Genomic DNA, 18,435 nt, shown 5'->3' with positions numbered 1-18,435 from the left:
CATCACCTAGATCGGTACCTGCGCAATCGTGCAGATTCAATGAGGTCAGTAGCCTGTGTCTAGCCTAGTGCAAGTACCTGTGCGGCTCTTCGACATGTATTTTGTAGAAAAGTAACTAAGAATGATGGTATCCGTGAACATTGAGAGCACACCGTGTACGACAGAGCTGTATACTGGCAAATCATCGCTCCTGTGGGGTTGCGGGGTATCCGAATAAGACCGCGCCCGTCATAAGCGACAACGCGAACCCAGAAGATGGGGAGTTCCGATTTCTCACCTTTGCAATAGAAACTCATCCAAGCTCCAGTTTTGAAAGTGGCACCAGCTGGATCTGTACCCAAGCTTAGTATGCTTGTCTATAGGAAGGATTGCACTCGAGCACATGCTAATCATGTCACACAGCATCACGATACCCAGACACCGCTCAACAAGTCAAGATCTGTGTACAACATGGTACAGTAGGCGTCTGGGGCAACACAAGTCGGCGACCTGGTCAACGTCGCTTCGTCAAACCGGCTGGAGTTTACTGCTCAAGTGGTAGGACAATCTGCTCTTGCGAGATGGACGAAACATTTGGTGGATACGAGCGATATATTGGTCAACACATACACGGTTGTGACTCGAATGACTTGTACACTATGCTCGAATATTGCTTTGTTTGGTTGGAGCTGTAGTAACGCTGTTCCTCTTGTTCACATGCGTAGATCTCTCAGGCCTTCTTGAAGAAACTGGCTATGCTTCCCTGGCCTTTCTTGCCAGCATTTTTCGCTTTTGCCGAGCTCGTTGGCTTGGCTGGCGCTGGCTTAGCCTTCTTTGGTGCAGTTTCTTCTTCTGAGAAGGACTCCCAGACAGCCTCTTCCTTGGTCACTATGCACAGTCAGTGGGAGGGCAATCAGAGTGCACTGGCTACTTACCAAGATAGCCGTCCTCGTCCTTGACCTTTTTCTTTTTCATCACTCGTCTCCGGCCGCGTCTGCGACCGTTCTCCACTGTGACGGTAGCTTCGCCCTCGGTTGGCTCTGTGGTATCCGTCGCCGCTGTTGAAGGAGCTTCAGGCTGAGATTCTGCTGTGGCTGGTGCATCCGGCATTTCCTCATCTACACACGTCAGACGCTGCGATCATATCCAGCTCGAAAGACTTACCGTCATCTTCCATCATCTTGCGCAATCGTTCGGCTCGCTCCTCTCGGACTTTGCGGGCTGCCTCGATTTTCTCCTCATCGATCTTGATCTCGGGCTCATCATCGGGATCACCTTCATCCTCAGACATGCCTTCCATTGGTTCTAGCGAAATTAGTTGTATAACCAGAAAAGACTGTTTGTATACGTACCATCCTCAACCGGCGCTGGTGTGGACTCTTGTGACTTTTCCGCTTCTTTCGCCTTCGGTTTAGCCTTTGCAAAGGACTTGAATAGGTCGCTTGTCGCTTTGTCTTTCTTCGCCCCGGACTTCGAATCGCTCCTTTTCAGTGTAGTAGACCCCGCCGAGGGCTGTGGCGTCGAGCGACCGGATGTATTATCTTCGGACGCGCTGCCTCTTCTCGTAGACGCGGACGTCTCTTTTTCCTTCGTCGCGAAAGCGAAAGAGCCCTTCCCGGCAGGCTTCGTGATGGTCTTCGCAGCGGGCTTCGATGTAGCAGTAGGAGGAGCATACTTTGCAGTTCTTCGCTACAATGATGTTAGCGCGCCCGTGGAGCTGTAGCCATGCGCGTACCTTGATGTGTTCGTTTTGAATGGAACCATATGTTCTCCACCGCTCTAGAGGATCTTCGTCTGCGTACTCTGTTACGACCTCATGATTGCACAAAGACAGTACGCCGACAGCCTATATGCCTTAGTATTGGACCTGAAGCCTCCCAGGATCTCGTACCTTGAGCGGGCCGGGCTCCACACTGTAAATGTGAGCCGTGGATCCATCTTCAAACTCTGACCGAGTCTCTAGTGAAGCCGTCAGCTGGGTCCTGCCAATAGCATATGCCAATCGTACTTTCCAAGGCTTCCTCTCCTACCAATACAATCTTTGTCTCTTTGACACCTTCAGGTGCGGGTGTATCTTCGTCATCGGAGTCGCTAGCGTAATCAGAGTCTTCGGGCTCTTCTCGTTCGGGCATGGAGCTCATAAAGGGCGAGCTGCGCATGTCGGCGTCCTCGCGCTTCTGACGGGGGGCACCATTGGGTTTCACGGTTCGCTTAGGTGTGCCAGTCACGAGGTAGGTGGCGTGGACCGACTTGGGTTTCCGCGCGTTCTGGTTCCTTTGGAATTCGAAGAGCATCCTGTATCATGTGAGCCGGCATTCAGATGCTGGCAAGAGCTGCACGAACCGTTTCGCTGTGTTGACATTGGTGCTGGTCGCTCTACTGAGCAGCCTGTAGGTGACAGGCCTCTGCTCGGTAATCACCCGTGCAACGAGAAAGTCGTTGTAGTCTTCTCCCGCCATTGTGCGTTGTCGTGGCTGACGTAGTCGTCGCAGTGGTGATGGTGGAAGAAGTATCGAAAGCGCGTCGCGGGGTTGACTCAGAATCACGCGTCGTGCCTGCCAGAACTGACTCGGCGAACAAGGCACCCATTGTCGCCTGCAAAGTGCGTCACAACTCCACCTTACTCCATGATGAGCGCCGGAGAGGACGACGACCTGAAATTACAGCGAGCATCTGCATCGCTTCTGTCTGACTTCGAGAGGCTGCTACCGCGACTACTGCGGAAACGGCAGCATGGCTCTGCCCTTGGTCCCGTCCGCCAACATGTCCGAACAGCAGACATGTACAAGGCATGCGGCTTGGTATGAACCCTATTAATCACTGTTCTCAATGGCTGTCTGACCTTTCCCAGATAGAGCCATTCCAGGAGGACCCCCAGATTCTAGACACCCACCTCAAAACCTTCATACCTCCACTCGTCGCCGCCTATTTAGAAGCAATATCGGCGAGCGCCACAGAAGGACCGAAACCAGGATTTGTGACTCTTACATACGCCGTATGCTCCGTCTTGAACACGTTCTGTAAAGTCCGAGGCGAAAAGGTCGTCAAAGGCTTCTTCAATAACGAACCACGTCATCTCGAAGCGATCTTGGGCGAGTTAGAAGCGACTGGAGTTGTTAAATCTGAAAATACCGATGCCCTACTGCAGGACACAGCTCGTCCCTGGATACAGCGCTATGTGCTGCTATTATGGCTCTCACAGTTACTACTCGCGCCCTTTCCCCTGGAGTCCATGTCTGGGTTGCAAGTTTCTGCAGAAACACCTGTAGCTCTTGGGCTGAAGCTCCCGGATGAACTTCCTGGTGTCACTCTTCGGGTAATTTCTCTTTGCATGTCAGGACTTCAATCCCCAACAAAGGAAAGAAGCGCCGCTGCAAGTCTCCTAGTGAGGACATGCGTGCGACCAGATATGCAAAAGCTAGGTTTACTGGATGCCATGGTCCAATGGTCCTTGTCTTTTTTCACAGACATATCCGAAGAGAAGACCGACATACATCAGTGTCTCGGAGTTCTCTCATTCCTGTCAGGGCTATTGGCCTCCGCTACGAATGAGGAGCTTGGCCCTTTCCTCGCTGCCATATACCTATCCTGCAGAAAGATACTGGATCAGCAGAGTCTCGCTTTTGTCAAGTCATCAGCTGTGGCTCGAAAGCTAGTTGTGAAAAGCTTGCGCAATGTCGTTTTGCATTGCCTACAGGCGACGTCAACCCTTCCTGGACTCGATTCAACCGTGGTATTGGAAGAAGTCATCGAATTTCTCCTTGAAGCACTCGCGGATGGTGACACACCAGTCAGATACGGTGCTAGCAAGGCGCTCAGCATCATCACTCTCAAATTGGACGCGGAGATGGCCAGCGAGGTTGTCGAAGCAATACTTGGCTCGCTCACAGAGAACATCTACTGGCAGGGGTCCAAGCGCAATTTGAACAGCGTGAACCCACTCCGATGGCACGGTTTGACTTTGACGCTGGCTCAGCTTCTCTATCGCAAAGCAATCTCTACCAGTCATTTGGCGGACGTTCTCAACGCTCTCCTACTTTCCCTCGGCTTTGAACAACGGTCGCCTACTGGAGGGTCCATCGGTACGAACGTACGCGATGCAGCTTGCTTCGGCATTTGGGCGCTCTCTCGCCGCTACCCCACCACTGACCTCCTTGCGGTCGAAACCGCGACAATAAGAGCTTCCGAGCACCTCAGATCATTACACGTGCCTCAAGTGTTGGCAATCGAATTGGTAGTTGCTGCTTGTCTCGATCCAGCAGGCAACATCAGAAGAGGCTCATCTGCTGCGCTTCAAGAACTTATAGGTCGCCACCCCAATACAATAGAAGAGGGCATATCGCTCGTACAGATAGTCGACTTCCACGCTGTCGGGCTCCGCCAGCGCGCAATGTGCGACGTGGCGATCAAGGCTGGAGAACTACAATCTCTGTACTGGGAGGCCCTCTTCGGTGGTCTTTTAGATTGGAGAGGAACCGGCTCGTTAGATTCAGACTCACGTCTATTTGCAGCTGGGGCCATCGGGTCTCTTTCCAAGGCTCGGTCTCCTGCGGTAGTGCAGAAGATGTCTGATCAGGTCCGCGGCAAGCTTACGGCGTTGCGACCTCGCGAGGTTGAAGAGCGTCAAGGTTTAGTGACTGCTCTTGCGACCCTCGTTGACACGGCAGTAGCTATGCATGTGGACCAAGCGCCCGAAAATTCATGTGCGTCCTTGATGGCCCTTTGGACGTTATTCTCACGAGAATTAGATCTTGAGGACAAGGCATTCACTTCGCCGGCATTGCGACCCCAGTTCACCGCATCATCAGTATGTACATTCATCGGGGCAATCTCGAGACTCACCAATGGAACTGCCAGCAAGCTCTGGCCCCGAAGCCTACCTGTGGCACAGGTTTGTAATGTATTGGACCTTTGTCTCGCGCGTCATGAGGAGTCAGTCCTCGATGCTATTGCTGCCGCAATCCCTGCAATAGTCTCATTATTACCTAGGTTACCGGGGTCTGACACATTTGGCGTCGTTATGTCATGGCTGCTTCGTTTGGAGAACGAAGCATCGTACAATGGGTCGCGATGTTCCGGACATGCGATCGCTCTGGGAGCTGCGCATGGCAGCTTGGACAGCCTGGCATCCGACACTGAAAGGGACGTCCTCCAGCGGCGCATTGTAAAGGTGCTTACGTTCAGGTGCACATCAGCTGTGGCTATCGAGGCCCGAACGGTGGCATTACGTGCTTTGCGTTGTTTGCTTGGGAGCAAGAACCCTGAATCAACTCAGCTTGCTGCCGACGAAGAAGACCAGATTGCGAGCGCCTTGCACATTGCACTTAACGACTATACCATTACAGAACGGGGAGATGTTGGGTCACTCGTCCGACTCGAGGCCTTGAATACCGTTCGCTTGGCTTGGGCAAATGGAATTCTCACCGAGAAACGCAATGAACGCGAGTACGATATCTACGCCGACATCGTTCGACTATCTCTCGAAAAGCTTGATAAGATGCGCATGAACGCCGCTCAAGTCCTCCAGCTGAGAGAAGCTGGCGCCGCGACCACAGACGAGGTCTCCTCTCGGACCTACTTCCTGAATGCACTGATGTCATTACAAAAAACCAAAACCCCCGCGATCAGGGAAGCTATCTGTGTTGGTTTTGTCAGCTCCGCGGGGATGGGCTCCGAATCTGTGGTGCAGAACTCACGAGCAGCTTTGTTAGACTTTGTCGATATGCTACAAGACGAAGATACATCCGACGTTACGCAGTTTGCCTTGGTTGACTTTGCAAACTGCGTCCTGACACTCCTGAAGAACAACATCACCAACGACAGAGTTTTGCTTCCGCTACTAGAGGTCATCGCCTTCTTGTTTGACATGCAGATCATGCAGCGTCTTCAGTCGACGTCTTTCAAGTAAGAGCTCTCTCTTGGTGTTCCATATGCGCATGCGCTAATCGTCTTAGTTTCCGATCACTTCTTTCATATACGCAAAAAGCACACTTCAAGTCCACGCATATGCAAAAGCTTCACCTCGCGCTGGATGTGTATCGGGGCTTAGGTGTCATCCCAATGACCAGGAGCGATACGCTAGCCAAAGCTGTGAGCATGCTGTTACATCCGTTCCCGAAGGTATGCATAAGACAATCTATTGTCGCTGGCTTACGTTAATGATGTCTAGGTACGCATCACAACAGCGGAGACTCTCTGGTACTTGGCTCACGAAGGAGGGTTGAAGCGTCACGACTGGACATTACCATCGAAGAGTCTGAAGCCAGCCGTAGATGAGATCAAGACATGCTTCGCGACAACAGCGGCTCAACCGCCATGCTGAGTACATGTTACCTGGGATTAACATACGACTCTTGGTCTTTAACGCAATTTCTATGCCTTTCATCTTGAATCTGTTTTTTTGGTCCATTACTCAAGCTGGAACGTCTTATGTCCTTGATTGCCCCTTACACGGAGTACGATAATCGCCCCTGTCTTCCAGCTGTGACGAGTGGCGCGAATGACCATGGGCATTTAACCATTGGCCTATCAAAGTCTGACGCTATACCCTGCAATTCTTATGTACTATAGAGGCGTTGCAGGGCGCTATACCCTGCTGCGAAGGTGGGGGCTGGGGGCCGCTTAGTGTTCGGTGGCACAGATGGACGGGCGCTTGTGTCAACGCGCATTCCCTCCTCTATCACCATCCTGAGTCTACCTACGCCTCTGACTCCAATTCTGACACCGAAAGTTATTTGTCATCCACAACAAGCCGATACCATGGCGCAAGACGCAGATGGTTTGAGCTACAGCCCAGACGATGATGAAAAGATCATCAAGATCAGGCTGGACAATGACGGATTGGACCAAAGCGTTCTGGCCGCAAGAAGAGCAACGACACGTTTTCAAGCGGCCCCGATGCATAATCATCACAAATTCGCTGTCGCGGCATCAATGGTCTACCCGCCAGCTGATGGAGGAGCTCAGCGGCTTCGGATCATCACTAGGTCAGAACGGGATATCCTTGGGACGAAGGATGCGACACCTGAGCGCTGGCTGTGAGTCAATTCTTCCAATTCTTGGCACTTACTGACGATATGCAGACACATTCAGACTGACTGTATAAGCTTCGAGGCGTTTGAGGTACAAGTTCTACCCCAAGATTACTGATGCCAATCTAACAATTATAAAAGAGCGCCACACTCAACTTTGTGCTCGACTATGACGAAGACGCGACTCCGGTCGTGGGATATCTTTTGAGGCACATAAAAGATGAATTCGAAGAGCGAACCCCCCACGGCAGCTATATACGATCGGACACTGTTCTGCGATGCGACGGAATCGATCATGCACGATCCGATAAACCTGACATATCTGCTATCTTTGTTTCTTTCCCGTACTTTGACATCAGTGCGCTCAATCCCTCTCGTGCATCAAAAGATACATCACTACACGAAACCCGGTAAGTGTATAACTTCCATTGGCTGTATATGCGAAACGATGCACTGACATGATGCCGGATGGTGTGATAGAGGATTGTTCCAGTATAGATACCCGCAAGAAGGCGCGCAGGGTCGGGATGACGAACAAGTGTTTCGAAAATTTAAGCATGTGAGAAAGGGAGACTGTCTGCGAGTTCCTCAATTTTGGTCTATGGTCGTACAGTCCCACCTGATTATCACCTGCGGACCAAGTGCTCTTCAGGAGCTCTTCGAAGACGGTGTCGAGTTCATCTCTGAGAACTACCTTGTTGCAGACGGACCAAGTCTGGTTCATGTTACCGATTTTTACGGACAAGTCGCATACCTCCCACTCAAGCTGTGCTCAACATACGTCGCACTTTGTCGTAATATCGAGAGTAAGTGTCTCGATGGCAGCGAAAGAGATAATAAAGACTATGTCATACATGTTGGGTCAGACGAAGCAGCATTGGAGGCAGATCAATGGCCACACGTCATGAAATGCGAACGATCTGCAATGATTGTTCTGCGCCTCAGCCGGAAATTCGCGAGCCGGGCTATCTCTTCGGTCGATGGTTTGCGTAGTGAACCAAGAACGATTGAGTACGGTAATCTGCGCTCTGATTGTGACTCCACAGACGATAACGAGACTCAGGCGCTTATCGTAAGGCGACCTCTGTAAGCGACTACTGGCCGGACGGATTCATTCTTGGCCTACTGCTGATTTATATACAGCAACGATGCCGAGCAAGGTCGCCAAGCCAGTTACTTTGTTGGACCGAGTGAGAGTTTAGCAAGGCAGGGCTACATGGTGAATGACCCCAGCTTACTCATGGATCGCAGCAACAGTATTGCTGGTCCGAAACCGGTCATATTCCGCCGTCCAACACGTATGATTAGGCCGTCTTTCGCATATGACGGCCTTCATGTCGCCAGGGCCATTACATATGAGAGCGAAAACGCTGTTCATATTAGCAGGAGTCTGGATGGGTCCGTTGTTGGCAGCAATAAAACTTCTGATGAGGCTTCATCGTGCGCGGAGGGAGTCGGTAATGCGTCGTCGAATTATGATCCAGTCGGGTCGTCCCACAGTCCAAAGGAATCTTGTTTACCAAACAGCATTGACGTAGAAGACAACGAAAAGCTTCCCAGCCCTTTCGAACTTACGGCTGATGTCTACGATACGCGAGAATACACAAAGGAAGATGCTCAGAGTTCGTTGTCGTTATCATCTCACTCAACCCACGAGCGAGATCATTTCGAGTCTGGAGAGGAAGAGGCGACATTAGGAGCGATACGAAATGCGATATCAGACAGTGAAGATGGCGTGAGACCCGGAATAAAAGCCAGAACTGTCGTTCCACAAAGTCGAACAGAGTCGTTCGTTACCACGCAAGATCTCTCGAGACCATTGGAAGAAGGCATAAAGGAGGAGGAGCTCATTGGATCAGATCCGTAGCTACAGGATGATCTAGAAATGACACAAGAAGAAGAGAGACGTCTCAAAGCCGAAGAGAACCATGGGGACCGAAGGGCACTCGTGTGACTACAGGTCAAAGATCTCAAAGGGCTGATAAGCGAAGAAGTTGCTACTGCATTAAAACAAAACACTGACCAGGTCAACCGCGATGTTCAGAAGCAACTGGGACCTGAGCTTCGTGGTCGACTCGCCAAAGCTGACTCTCTTCCAGACCTTATTGAAGCTATCGTCAAACAAGGGAATGAGACAACAACGGAAGGGGAAGACCAACCCCTATCTAACTATACAAGAGTACCTACGAGTCAGCTCGACGAGGCCACTTTGTTTCATTTCAATGTCCGATTCAAGCATGACATACGATCCCAACTACTGGATCATCTTCCCACATATGACAAGAGATGAGTTAGTGCCCATGTTTGATCACACACGCGAACGTCATCTGAACGCACATTCCGAAAGCGAGCGGGAAGAGCGATCGCGCGCTCAAACACAAGAGCGGCAAGAGCAACGTCCGCCCATGGACACTGTTCGATCTGACCGTGTAAGCACTTGTTGATCGAAACGCTTAGCTGTGTCAGCGCTGACTGCAATAGAATAGTGGAGCTTCACGTAAAAGCTCGGGGGGCAAAGATCGCACAGCCAAGACGTATCGAACACGAGAGGTTTCTCCAAGTCCCAAGTTTACAAGACTTAATACTGGTCTTCGTGTTCCACCGTTTCTTGCCTGGCAAACAACAGAAGACGCAGCAGAGCAGAATAACGATGAGAGTATCTACATACAGCTTACTCTCTTTGCTATTGAACAGGAGCTGACCAGGACGCGAACGGATGTAGCAAGATTACCAATCGACTCTGCGCATCCATTCGTACACTTGTATCAATCAGGTGCGCCCTTCACCGATGTCGAAGATTCCTCCTTAGAAGATGTCTCGGCATCACTAGTGTCCTGTTACGAGGCCTCTACCAGAGTCGTTAAAGGCACCACCGATTGCAACGAGCTAACTGTAATGGACGACACAAATGGCCTGATCCAGGTACTTGTTTCGGGCACCGGCATTGCCAACAGCGACATGTCAGGTGATGTTCAAATCGATGCAGAAGGTGAGACCTATGTCACGGCGAGAAGGGTCACACAATGGCAGACAGCTCTGATGTACAAACACACACAACGCATTTTCCAATCTACTATGGAGGTTATGGACCAATTTGTACCAAAGTACTACGACCATCAGCTCTTGCGCAGATGCTGGGGTGTGCTCAGGTACATCATCAAGGTAATTAATCTTTCTGAACGCGTCAGAGGGCCGTACACTATGAAATGCTACTTACACAATCTCCGCAGATCGTTGCTTTCATGAGCATCAGGAGCTCTATGTTACAAGATCGGGAGAAGTTGGGCTTAGAATCGACTTACGCAATCCGTGAACTTCCTCACAAAGAATATGCGAAGCTACACAAGATTTCTGTCCTGCCTTCTCCCATAGGTCAGTGTGACATTTGTGAGCGGGCGAGGTATTATTCGAACGCGGATGAAGCTTTCGAACATCTGCGACGCGACCACATTAGCAAAACAGATCAACCTTCACATTACTCCCGGACACAGCTATCTCATTGGGTTATGTCGTCTCAGCTGGCTAATGTGGAGGAGAAAAACGATCTCATCTTCGAGTATCTCAGTGCCCTGGCACTGCGTATTGAGGCGTTGCGCTCTAAAGCAATTGATATTCGCAACAGTGTCGCAAATGAGAGAGACGAAAAGCCGAGCGAATACCTCCTACCGCTGTCGCTTGTGAAAGCAGCAGAGAAGATTCTCCAGACGATCGATACCTGCGGGTATAGTGTCCGAGAAATGCACAATTTCGACAAAGCCGATACGATGCCTTCTATTTCACGGAACGAACTCAAAACTCATATGAGTTTGCTTTCCTACTTTGGCTCAGCAGCTTCTACCGCGCTTTCATCAGCGCGTAAAGAGCTAATGATCATGGCGCATACCGGCAGCCATAGGGGAGCGGTGCAAAACTTCCGCAGTACTCCTAAGGTTACTCTGTTCATATGTCTCATCCATCTTTGGTCAAGAACAATATCGCAGAATCTATCTGTGCCTGACTTGTACAGAGAGAATCTTTCGGTCATGGTATGTGCACCTTTTACCTCAGCCAGAGAACTACACCCTAACAAGACATAGCAATACAAAGCTAACCGGCGGCCGTCGAAGCTTGCCCTTCGAGAACTGTACCTCTTGGAAGAGGAATTCGAGATGGTAGCCTCCATATGTGCTCAACAACGCCGCATGATCAATGATTGCTACGACGTCATCTATCCCTGGAGCTATCGCATCGCGACCAAAGAGTGCTACAGAGCCTACAAAGACATCGCATTTCCCCTCATGACACACATATTTGATGATCCTGTTGGTATGGGGGCAACCCTTACAGGAATAAAACAAATACGGGCGTCGTTCGATAAGATTAAGGAGGTGCTCCGCCACAACGTTGAAGTCTCAGAAGAAAGCAACTCGAAAGCCATCAGGGTATTTACTCTAGTGACAATCGTGTTTCTTCCTCTTTCTTTCATCTCTTCCGTATTCGGCACGAACACTACAGATATAAGAGACATGAGCAGCTCGCAAGCTCTCTTTTGGGTCATTGCCATTCCTGCCACAACGCTGATTGGAGGACTCTCCTTGATGATCGCATATCATGGAACGTACATGTGGGCTAAGGTACGCGCGATGGGCGATGCTATGTGGGGATCAGAGAAGCTATCGCGCGGGCGACGTGCATGGAAACGAAAGCCAAAAGACGTGGAAAAGGTAGACGATGGCGAGATTGCAGATACACGGCCTCTGGGACCAGGTCATCTCCGGAGAAGTAAGACAGTCTTGAACGTCGTTGGGTCGAAGAAACCAAGGAAGTTCAGGTGAGTAGGAGTTTGACGGGGACAGTCTTACTATAGCCCGTCCTTTCGATAGCTGTCTCTTACTATCCGTTATCATGGCCGGCCAAATCTAGGCTCTGTGGGCACGTTTACAGTCTCGCTTTTATCCTGTCTCCATCCAAGATGTCCAGGACTTGCTTCTCTGCTTCCCACGCACTTCCCCATCCGCTTTGATATCCATAGCCAGCATGTCCGTAGCTATGCACTACTTCAACTCCATCAATCTTCTCTCTCTCGACCCTTGGACCTCCAGTCCTCATAGGGCGCAGACCAACACCATGTCTAATGACACTCAGCTCGGTCACCTTTCCAGTCTTCGGTACTAGCGAAGGACACAGGTCGATGGAGCGTTGCATGATGCGCTGTGCGAGGTTGGGGTCAGGTTGCGATTCCCAAGAGTGGTGTTGTAGACAGCCTCCGAGGATTGTCCCACCACCGACTGCGCGCTGCATAATATACGTAGCCTCTTCACTGCCATCGTCGGTTCCGCTTACTGTGACCATGACACCAGGCTCGTTCCGCACTAGAACAATTTGACCACGTCCAGGGTAAACGTTACGGTCCATGACGCCTCCGAGTGTGGAGGCTAGAAGACCAGTACAGTTCACGACGGCATTTGCATGCCCCGAGGTATGGAAGCTGCCTGCTTCAGAGATATGGGAGAGGATACCGCGCTTGATGGTCACACCAGTCTTCACGCACTGTCCCACGATCCAGGGAAGATATACAGCAGTGTTTATGCATACTGAAGTAAACTCCGTGCCCCTGTCACAGCCTTCTGGGAGTTCAGATTTGGACAGTACGCGGAACTAAGAAGCATCAGCATGGCTTCACGCAAGCAACGTAGGTGAGTGTATGGACACCGAGTTGGGATAGGCTCTACATACATTCGGCACAACGTCCTTGAACCATGCGTCTTCTTTGGTCAGCTCTTCAAACCACTGCCCTGTAGCGGTGCCTGCATCTTTCTCCCGCCCATAGACCCTCGTCGCCTGGTAGTGGATGCCTGCTTCGGGTATTTCACGACAGATTCGATCGAGCTCACTCCAGGTAGCTTTCTCGAACCTTTGCAGATTGGAACCTGGCTTGCCGACAGGAAAGTAGTTTGCTCCAGCCCAGGGTGATGCATATTCTATGTCGTAGTCGCCGGGCATGTGCTTGGCTACGACGGTAATGCTGAGGTCCTTGTGCTTGGAGAGCACGAGGGCTGTGGAGAGGCCGATGACGCCTGCTCTGGGGTGGTGTTAGTGCGGTCTTGAGGTTGCCGCCCAAGACGGATTAGACATGTTGGAGAGTCATAGGCGAGGATGAGTACATATTACTACGGGACGTGGAGGGGCAACACAAAATATCATGACAGCATTGATAGGCGAGCTTACCCGACAACGACGACATTCTTCTGGTTGGCCATGGTGGCAGCTCAGAGTCAGAGCGATGGCTGCCTTGACGCACCCGTGATATGCCGTGGGGTGACTGAACAGGACTTGCTATCGCCGTGGATGCGGAGCCTGATGAGGATGGCGGGGTCATGCCTTGTATCCCCGGCTCGCCTATTGGCTCCTTCCCGCACACGAGACAAAACGCGTGCGCACATGCGAGCTTTGTTTACTGACCAACTGGCCTGCTTGCTATTCTAAAGCTATTATAACGCTGGCCCCGGCCCCCTTCACTTTTGTGCTATTGTCCAGATTATTGAGCAAACTCGGTTCTCGCCCACTTGCACGCGCTTTTTGCCCTTCACCGCCGATATATCGCGAAAAACAGTCGGGCCTGCCCCATCGGCTAGCTGGGGGAGCTCTGTGGTCCGTGACATCATTGCAGGCTCCGAGGTATGTAGGCCGAAGATTTTTCCGTACCATCTGGAGCTTTAGTTTCTGTCGTTTGAAAAGTACAAGAAGGCGCTGTCCCGGTGTCTGGTTGGCTGACGTCTGATTGTACTTCTCCAGGCTCCTGAGCGCGAGCTGTCCTGACTCGGGGCGGAGATCGTTGTTCCTGCGACCCGCCAAGCTGAGCCATCCCTGTCGCCGTGTCCCTTCGAGAGCCTCAAGAGTTCGGGCGCGTCACAAAGATATTCATCATTCACGTTCACCGGCCACGACCTTCACCAACTTGGCGTGGCCGGCCCAGCCCTCTCTACAATAGCAACTGTCGCACCTAAGCTCAACCCTCATCCATGACCCCGTCACCCCACTCCTGTGCCTTCCTCTTTGCATTACACCGACTTCTCCTGTCCAACACGCACGCTTGATACACCACCGCCAATATGGCTACCCGAAGACAGCGGGCCAACTCGCCTGAATTCCCCATACTCGAGGCCAATGCCCTGTATGCCAGCCAGATCCGCGGCGATGGTGAGCTTAATTACCCCATATTCCATGTTCAAGGCTGACTTTGCCCAAGGCAACTGCCTCTTCAACGCCCTGTCTGACCAGCTTTACGGCAACCAAGATATGCACGAGGTGCTGCGCACCACCACCATAGAGCACATGAAGGACAGCGCCGACTTCTACCGCCAGTACATGGCCTGCAACACGGTGCGACGGAACCCCAAGCGCAAGACTGCAGCAGCTGCCGCCAACCGCCTTGACACCACTTGCTACACCGACGAGCAGCTGCAACAGCAGTTTGAAGAGCATGTCGAGAAGATGGGCCAGCCCGGCGAGTGGGCCGACAACATGGAAGTCTCAGCATTTGCCTCTGCCCTCAACGTCAATGTCCGCCTCTGGCAGGCTGACTACACCTACCTCTTCTCGCCCCGCACATGCTACACGTCGAACGAGGGCCTGGCTGCTCAGGATAGCCGCCAGACACTTCACATTGCCTATCACGTAAGTCATGCCACCACTGCCTACCCCGCTGGCACAGTACTGACGTGCCAATTAGACTTGGGAGCATTACTCTTCCGTCCGCAATATCGCCGGACCTCACAGCGGCCCCCCTGACGTCAACATCGTACCCCAGGTCATCTCCAAGAAGCGACCTAGCCCTAGTGTCGACGGTGACGATGATGACCAGCGCCGCCGCTCACGAAAGCGCCGCTCGCCTCTGCCGCTCTTCGACTCCGACTCTACACCAGAGGGCACCGAGAGCTCGTCAGATGAATCAAACGGATTCGCAGCGTCGCAGCGGTCCAACACTGAAATTCCTCAACCAGAGCCCGTGAAGGTTAAGCTCACCATCAAGCTCCGCGGTCTTCGCACCTCAGATACCTCCTCCCCTACTCCATCCTGCACGACCTCTCGCGCACCTACGCCCGCACCACCTTCCACACAAACCCCATCAGAGCCCAAGAAGACGGCTCCCGCAGCACCCAAGAGTGTTGCTGTGGCAGAGACCACACCCGCTGCTACCGCCTAGTAGGCTTGGTAGCATCATGGCCTTACGACGACGGACACCGATTCACGGTTCACATTGATGACGCTGATGATGATACCCCAGCATAACATTGGGCGCTTATTATTCCCGGGTTATTTTCCTTTTCCTTCTTTGCATAGCATACGAGCATTGGCAGGGGCTGTCTGTTACACATCGTTGCATATGCCAGCATGACTGACGGGTGCCAAAGTGCTTGGGCCGCGCTCTGTTCACTGGCTTTGGCGTTTGGGGGTTACGCTTGCGTTTCCACATGGATGATGATGGCTCATCTCTTGGGATATGACTGAACCTAGAAATGAGAAACCATTACTGCTGTTGACTTGTCTTTGCTTGATTTGTGTGTGTGATGTTCAGCATGCGTGAAGCTATCGATGAGTACGTCTTGATCGTTATGAGCATTATGCATATCTACCGTCTATTCAAATCCCTCACCCTTGGCGTCCACCTCGCCCTTCGGTCTCTCAAGCGCTGGACTTAGAGGCCCCACTATATCAACAGGTGGCACCTGAACCCCAATTAAGCTCTTCCTATGCAACCGCGGGCTCTTATCCAACGTCTCAGCTTCCTCTTCCACCTCCGGACTTTGCCTACCGTCCTCATCGCCCTCTCCATGCTCACTACCGTAACCCTGATTTGCCAGCCTCAAGCCCATGATCTGCTGTCTCAACTCATCCACAAATCGCTGCATGTCCTCAAACGGTAGTCTAACGGCTCCTCCATCGGCGTTCTCAGCTTGGGTGTTGTATAGCCTGAGCGCTGTGTCGAGGGCGCGTTCCGCTTGTTGCGACTTGTCCAGTCTGTACCAGTTCTCGCTGGCAAGCACAGCCCAAAGCGCTGCTTTCCGACGTCGGCTTCCTAGTTTGTACATGCCGACGCCAGTGCGCACAGCATAGCAAGCTGAGATGCGTTCTGTAATGAGGGCGTGGCCTATCGAGCCCACAAGACCTGTTTCTAAAATGCGGGTTGCCCAGCGTGCGGCGTCGTCTGCGGCCGAGGAGCCACGGAGGCGCAGGAGCTCGAAGCTGAGGGCGAGGGTGCGGAGAGCATAGTACGGCGCTGCGCTGCGCTGGCGGTCGGTATACGAGTACGATGCAGCTTCTATCCACGCATCGATGTTTTCAGCGCGAGATTTGGAGGACAATGGTGTGGGTGCCATGAGAGCCGACAAAGCGGCCATTTCAGCAGCACCAGCGTAATGCCGCCATGCTTTGTCGTTTTGAAAGTCTGTCCTTAGAATATCGTAAGTGCTCAATGCCAGTTTCCAATCGCGCAGCATAAAGCAATAATCTGCTAGCCGTCGCATGATGGCTTCGGGGGCGTCGGGACGGTAGAATCCCTGTAGGCTGTCGTAGTTGGAGTTCCCTGATGCAGTCGAGGATGATGAGGAGGTTCTTGAGCCGCCAAAGGGTGTCCAACGTTTTGATAGAGACATGAAGCGGCCAGACAGACCGCGGCGTCGGGACAGGATCTGCTCGTTCCAGGTTGAGACGCTGCGCTCCATATTGGGTATTATGGACTGTGTGACTAGTTCACGGATGAAGGTACGCAAGCTACTGATGTCGGAATCGGGAAAGTAGGGTGTCGGGTCTGTTATGTCGTCCGTGGTTTCTATTTGCATAGTCAGCACGCAAGGTTAATATTAGGTTTACACTGTCAGAATTACCTCGCCTCTGAATCTCTGCTAGCTCTTCTCCTGCAGACATCCATTCGCACGTCGGCAAACGTACGCTGTCATCGTCTGAAGCTATGCATTGCTGACTCTTCAGTCGCAGTAAGTGGCAGTGCAGACCAAAATGTCGTTTCATCGAATCGAATGTCTGGTTGGACTTGGCGATGTCCCCAGTCTCCTCATCGTGTATCAGGACGTAATATCGTAAAAAGTCGTTCTCTACCCATTGCGGAAAACGGAGATCGCCGTCATGCTGGCGATTGTAAAGCCTCCGCAGCTCTTCTATAGGGTGTGGATTCCGTGATGAGATGGCTATTATGCCAGCCACTGGGTGGGAGAAGGTTTCGTGAGGTACTACCGGTAGCCCTGATAACAGCCTTCGTAGATATAGAGTATGAAATGGTGAAGCGGTGCCGTCCGTCTGCGTGGCTGTTGCGTCGCCCTTGCTCATGTAGTCGGACACGGGGGATTGTTTGTTGAACTCGGAGTACTGCAGATGTCGGTCGACTAGCTCTTCGATTTGTGACACATCGCCTCCTGACCGTCGCGGTCGCCGTGTGGAGCTCGAAGATGTCCGTTGGCCACCTGTGTCCACGCGCAAGTCTGGATATGCATCGTCTACGCCTATGAAGCGCACACCAAAGTCCTCCCAGCTCTTGCTTGCCCCATTGCTATCTCGTATCGTGACCTTTCCGGGCACTGCCTCCCCGAATGGCCGCAGAAGTTGTAGTAACCCGCCCTCCAATCCCTTGCCCCGAATCAGCTCTTCCGTCTCCGCGTCCGCAAGCACAGCGACGCATGGCACAAACGCCCGTTGTATAAGCGCGCGGTACTCGTCCGATACTCCCGGCGGCAGGCTGTTTGGCGTCCCTGTCCCACTCAGTCTTGAGCCCGGCGAGAAGACGGAGCCCTGTACGGTGCTCTGGGTGGGGGTTGCGGCGCCGGAGTTGGGGCGCGACGTGGATATGCTCGTGGTGGACTCGAACAGCTTGGAGAGGCTTGGGTTGGAGCGGCGGTAGGGGAGGCTGGCGAGAGAGGAAGCCGGGGATGCGCGCTGTTTGGGCAGTATCATCGACGCCTCCACATCGGCTGGGTACTTTGGGGGTTTCGGCGTGGCATCCTGAGGCGGCGTCATGAGAGGCTAGGGCGCGGCGCCCGCGGGGTTCTGGATGCGCGCGGAAGTTCTGAGGCAGTCGGCATGTATTCTGATTGTCGTGTGCTGGACTTGGCAGCAGTGAAGCGCTCCTTTACTCAGCCGCCCGTTTGTAGCTGCGCGAGTGTGACGACGTTGGGTGGTGCATCATCGCGGTTGCGGCCGCTGCGCTTTGTGACTGGACGAAATGCGGCATCTCCATCAGCACACAACCGTTCCCTATCGTCGCACATGTGTCTGCAGACATAGCACACAACGCATACTTCAACCTTCTTGTCTGTCCTTACGGCGCTTTGCGAGCTAGAACCTCATCGCAGCAATCCTTCTGACTCATATGGATGTCGTTGATGAGTCGAGCCTTCCTCTGTTCAACGCGGACAATTTCACTACTATACAAACG

The 18,435-nt window shown here is 52.4% G+C and overlaps 6 protein-coding genes across 6 annotated transcripts; 3 read left to right on the top strand and 3 right to left on the bottom strand.

Moving 5' to 3' along the window:
- Nucleotides 1-709: 709 nt before the first annotated feature.
- On the bottom strand, nucleotides 710-2,438 carry J4E86_000378 (uncharacterized protein; the record flags this gene model as incomplete). The annotated part of the gene is made up of 8 exons (XM_051440952.1): nucleotides 710-867; nucleotides 915-1,097; nucleotides 1,144-1,284; nucleotides 1,332-1,668; nucleotides 1,715-1,825; nucleotides 1,871-1,926; nucleotides 1,988-2,274; nucleotides 2,323-2,438. 8 exons carry the CDS (start codon nucleotides 2,436-2,438, stop codon nucleotides 710-712), a joined length of 1,389 nt encoding a protein of 462 aa, XP_051307123.1.
- Nucleotides 2,439-2,609: 171 nt separating this feature from the next.
- On the top strand, nucleotides 2,610-6,301 carry J4E86_000377 (uncharacterized protein; the record flags this gene model as incomplete). The annotated part of the gene is made up of 4 exons (XM_051440951.1): nucleotides 2,610-2,780; nucleotides 2,831-5,883; nucleotides 5,934-6,099; nucleotides 6,149-6,301. The coding sequence occupies 4 exons, from the start codon at nucleotides 2,610-2,612 to the stop codon at nucleotides 6,299-6,301; spliced, it is 3,543 nt and encodes a 1,180-aa protein (XP_051307122.1).
- A 2,745-nt stretch (nucleotides 6,302-9,046) lies between these two features.
- J4E86_000376 (uncharacterized protein) lies at nucleotides 9,047-11,824 on the top strand (the record flags this gene model as incomplete). Its single annotated transcript, XM_051440950.1, has 5 exons — nucleotides 9,047-9,439; nucleotides 9,492-10,172; nucleotides 10,241-10,382; nucleotides 10,473-11,035; nucleotides 11,087-11,824. 5 exons carry the CDS (start codon nucleotides 9,047-9,049, stop codon nucleotides 11,822-11,824), a joined length of 2,517 nt encoding a protein of 838 aa, XP_051307121.1.
- A 103-nt stretch (nucleotides 11,825-11,927) lies between these two features.
- Nucleotides 11,928-13,249, bottom strand: J4E86_000375 (uncharacterized protein; the record flags this gene model as incomplete). The annotated part of the gene is made up of 3 exons (XM_051440949.1): nucleotides 11,928-12,647; nucleotides 12,726-13,071; nucleotides 13,218-13,249. 3 exons carry the CDS (start codon nucleotides 13,247-13,249, stop codon nucleotides 11,928-11,930), a joined length of 1,098 nt encoding a protein of 365 aa, XP_051307120.1.
- Nucleotides 13,250-14,101: 852 nt separating this feature from the next.
- J4E86_000374 (uncharacterized protein) lies at nucleotides 14,102-15,195 on the top strand (the record flags this gene model as incomplete). The annotated part of the gene is made up of 3 exons (XM_051440948.1): nucleotides 14,102-14,189; nucleotides 14,239-14,666; nucleotides 14,722-15,195. 3 exons carry the CDS (start codon nucleotides 14,102-14,104, stop codon nucleotides 15,193-15,195), a joined length of 990 nt encoding a protein of 329 aa, XP_051307119.1.
- Nucleotides 15,196-15,628: 433 nt separating this feature from the next.
- J4E86_000373 (uncharacterized protein) lies at nucleotides 15,629-18,017 on the bottom strand (the record flags this gene model as incomplete). Its single annotated transcript, XM_051440947.1, has 2 exons — nucleotides 15,629-16,821; nucleotides 16,877-18,017. 2 exons carry the CDS (start codon nucleotides 18,015-18,017, stop codon nucleotides 15,629-15,631), a joined length of 2,334 nt encoding a protein of 777 aa, XP_051307118.1.
- Between the last annotated feature and the right edge of the window lie 418 nt (nucleotides 18,018-18,435).

Source organism: Alternaria arbusti (assembly GCF_024043155.1).
Source record: "Alternaria arbusti strain BMP 1465 chromosome Unknown scaffold_1, whole genome shotgun sequence".
NCBI classification, from domain to species: domain Eukaryota; kingdom Fungi; phylum Ascomycota; class Dothideomycetes; order Pleosporales; family Pleosporaceae; genus Alternaria; species Alternaria arbusti.
Note: the sequence above shows the minus strand (reverse complement) of the source record. Positions and strands in the feature narration are given on the sequence as shown.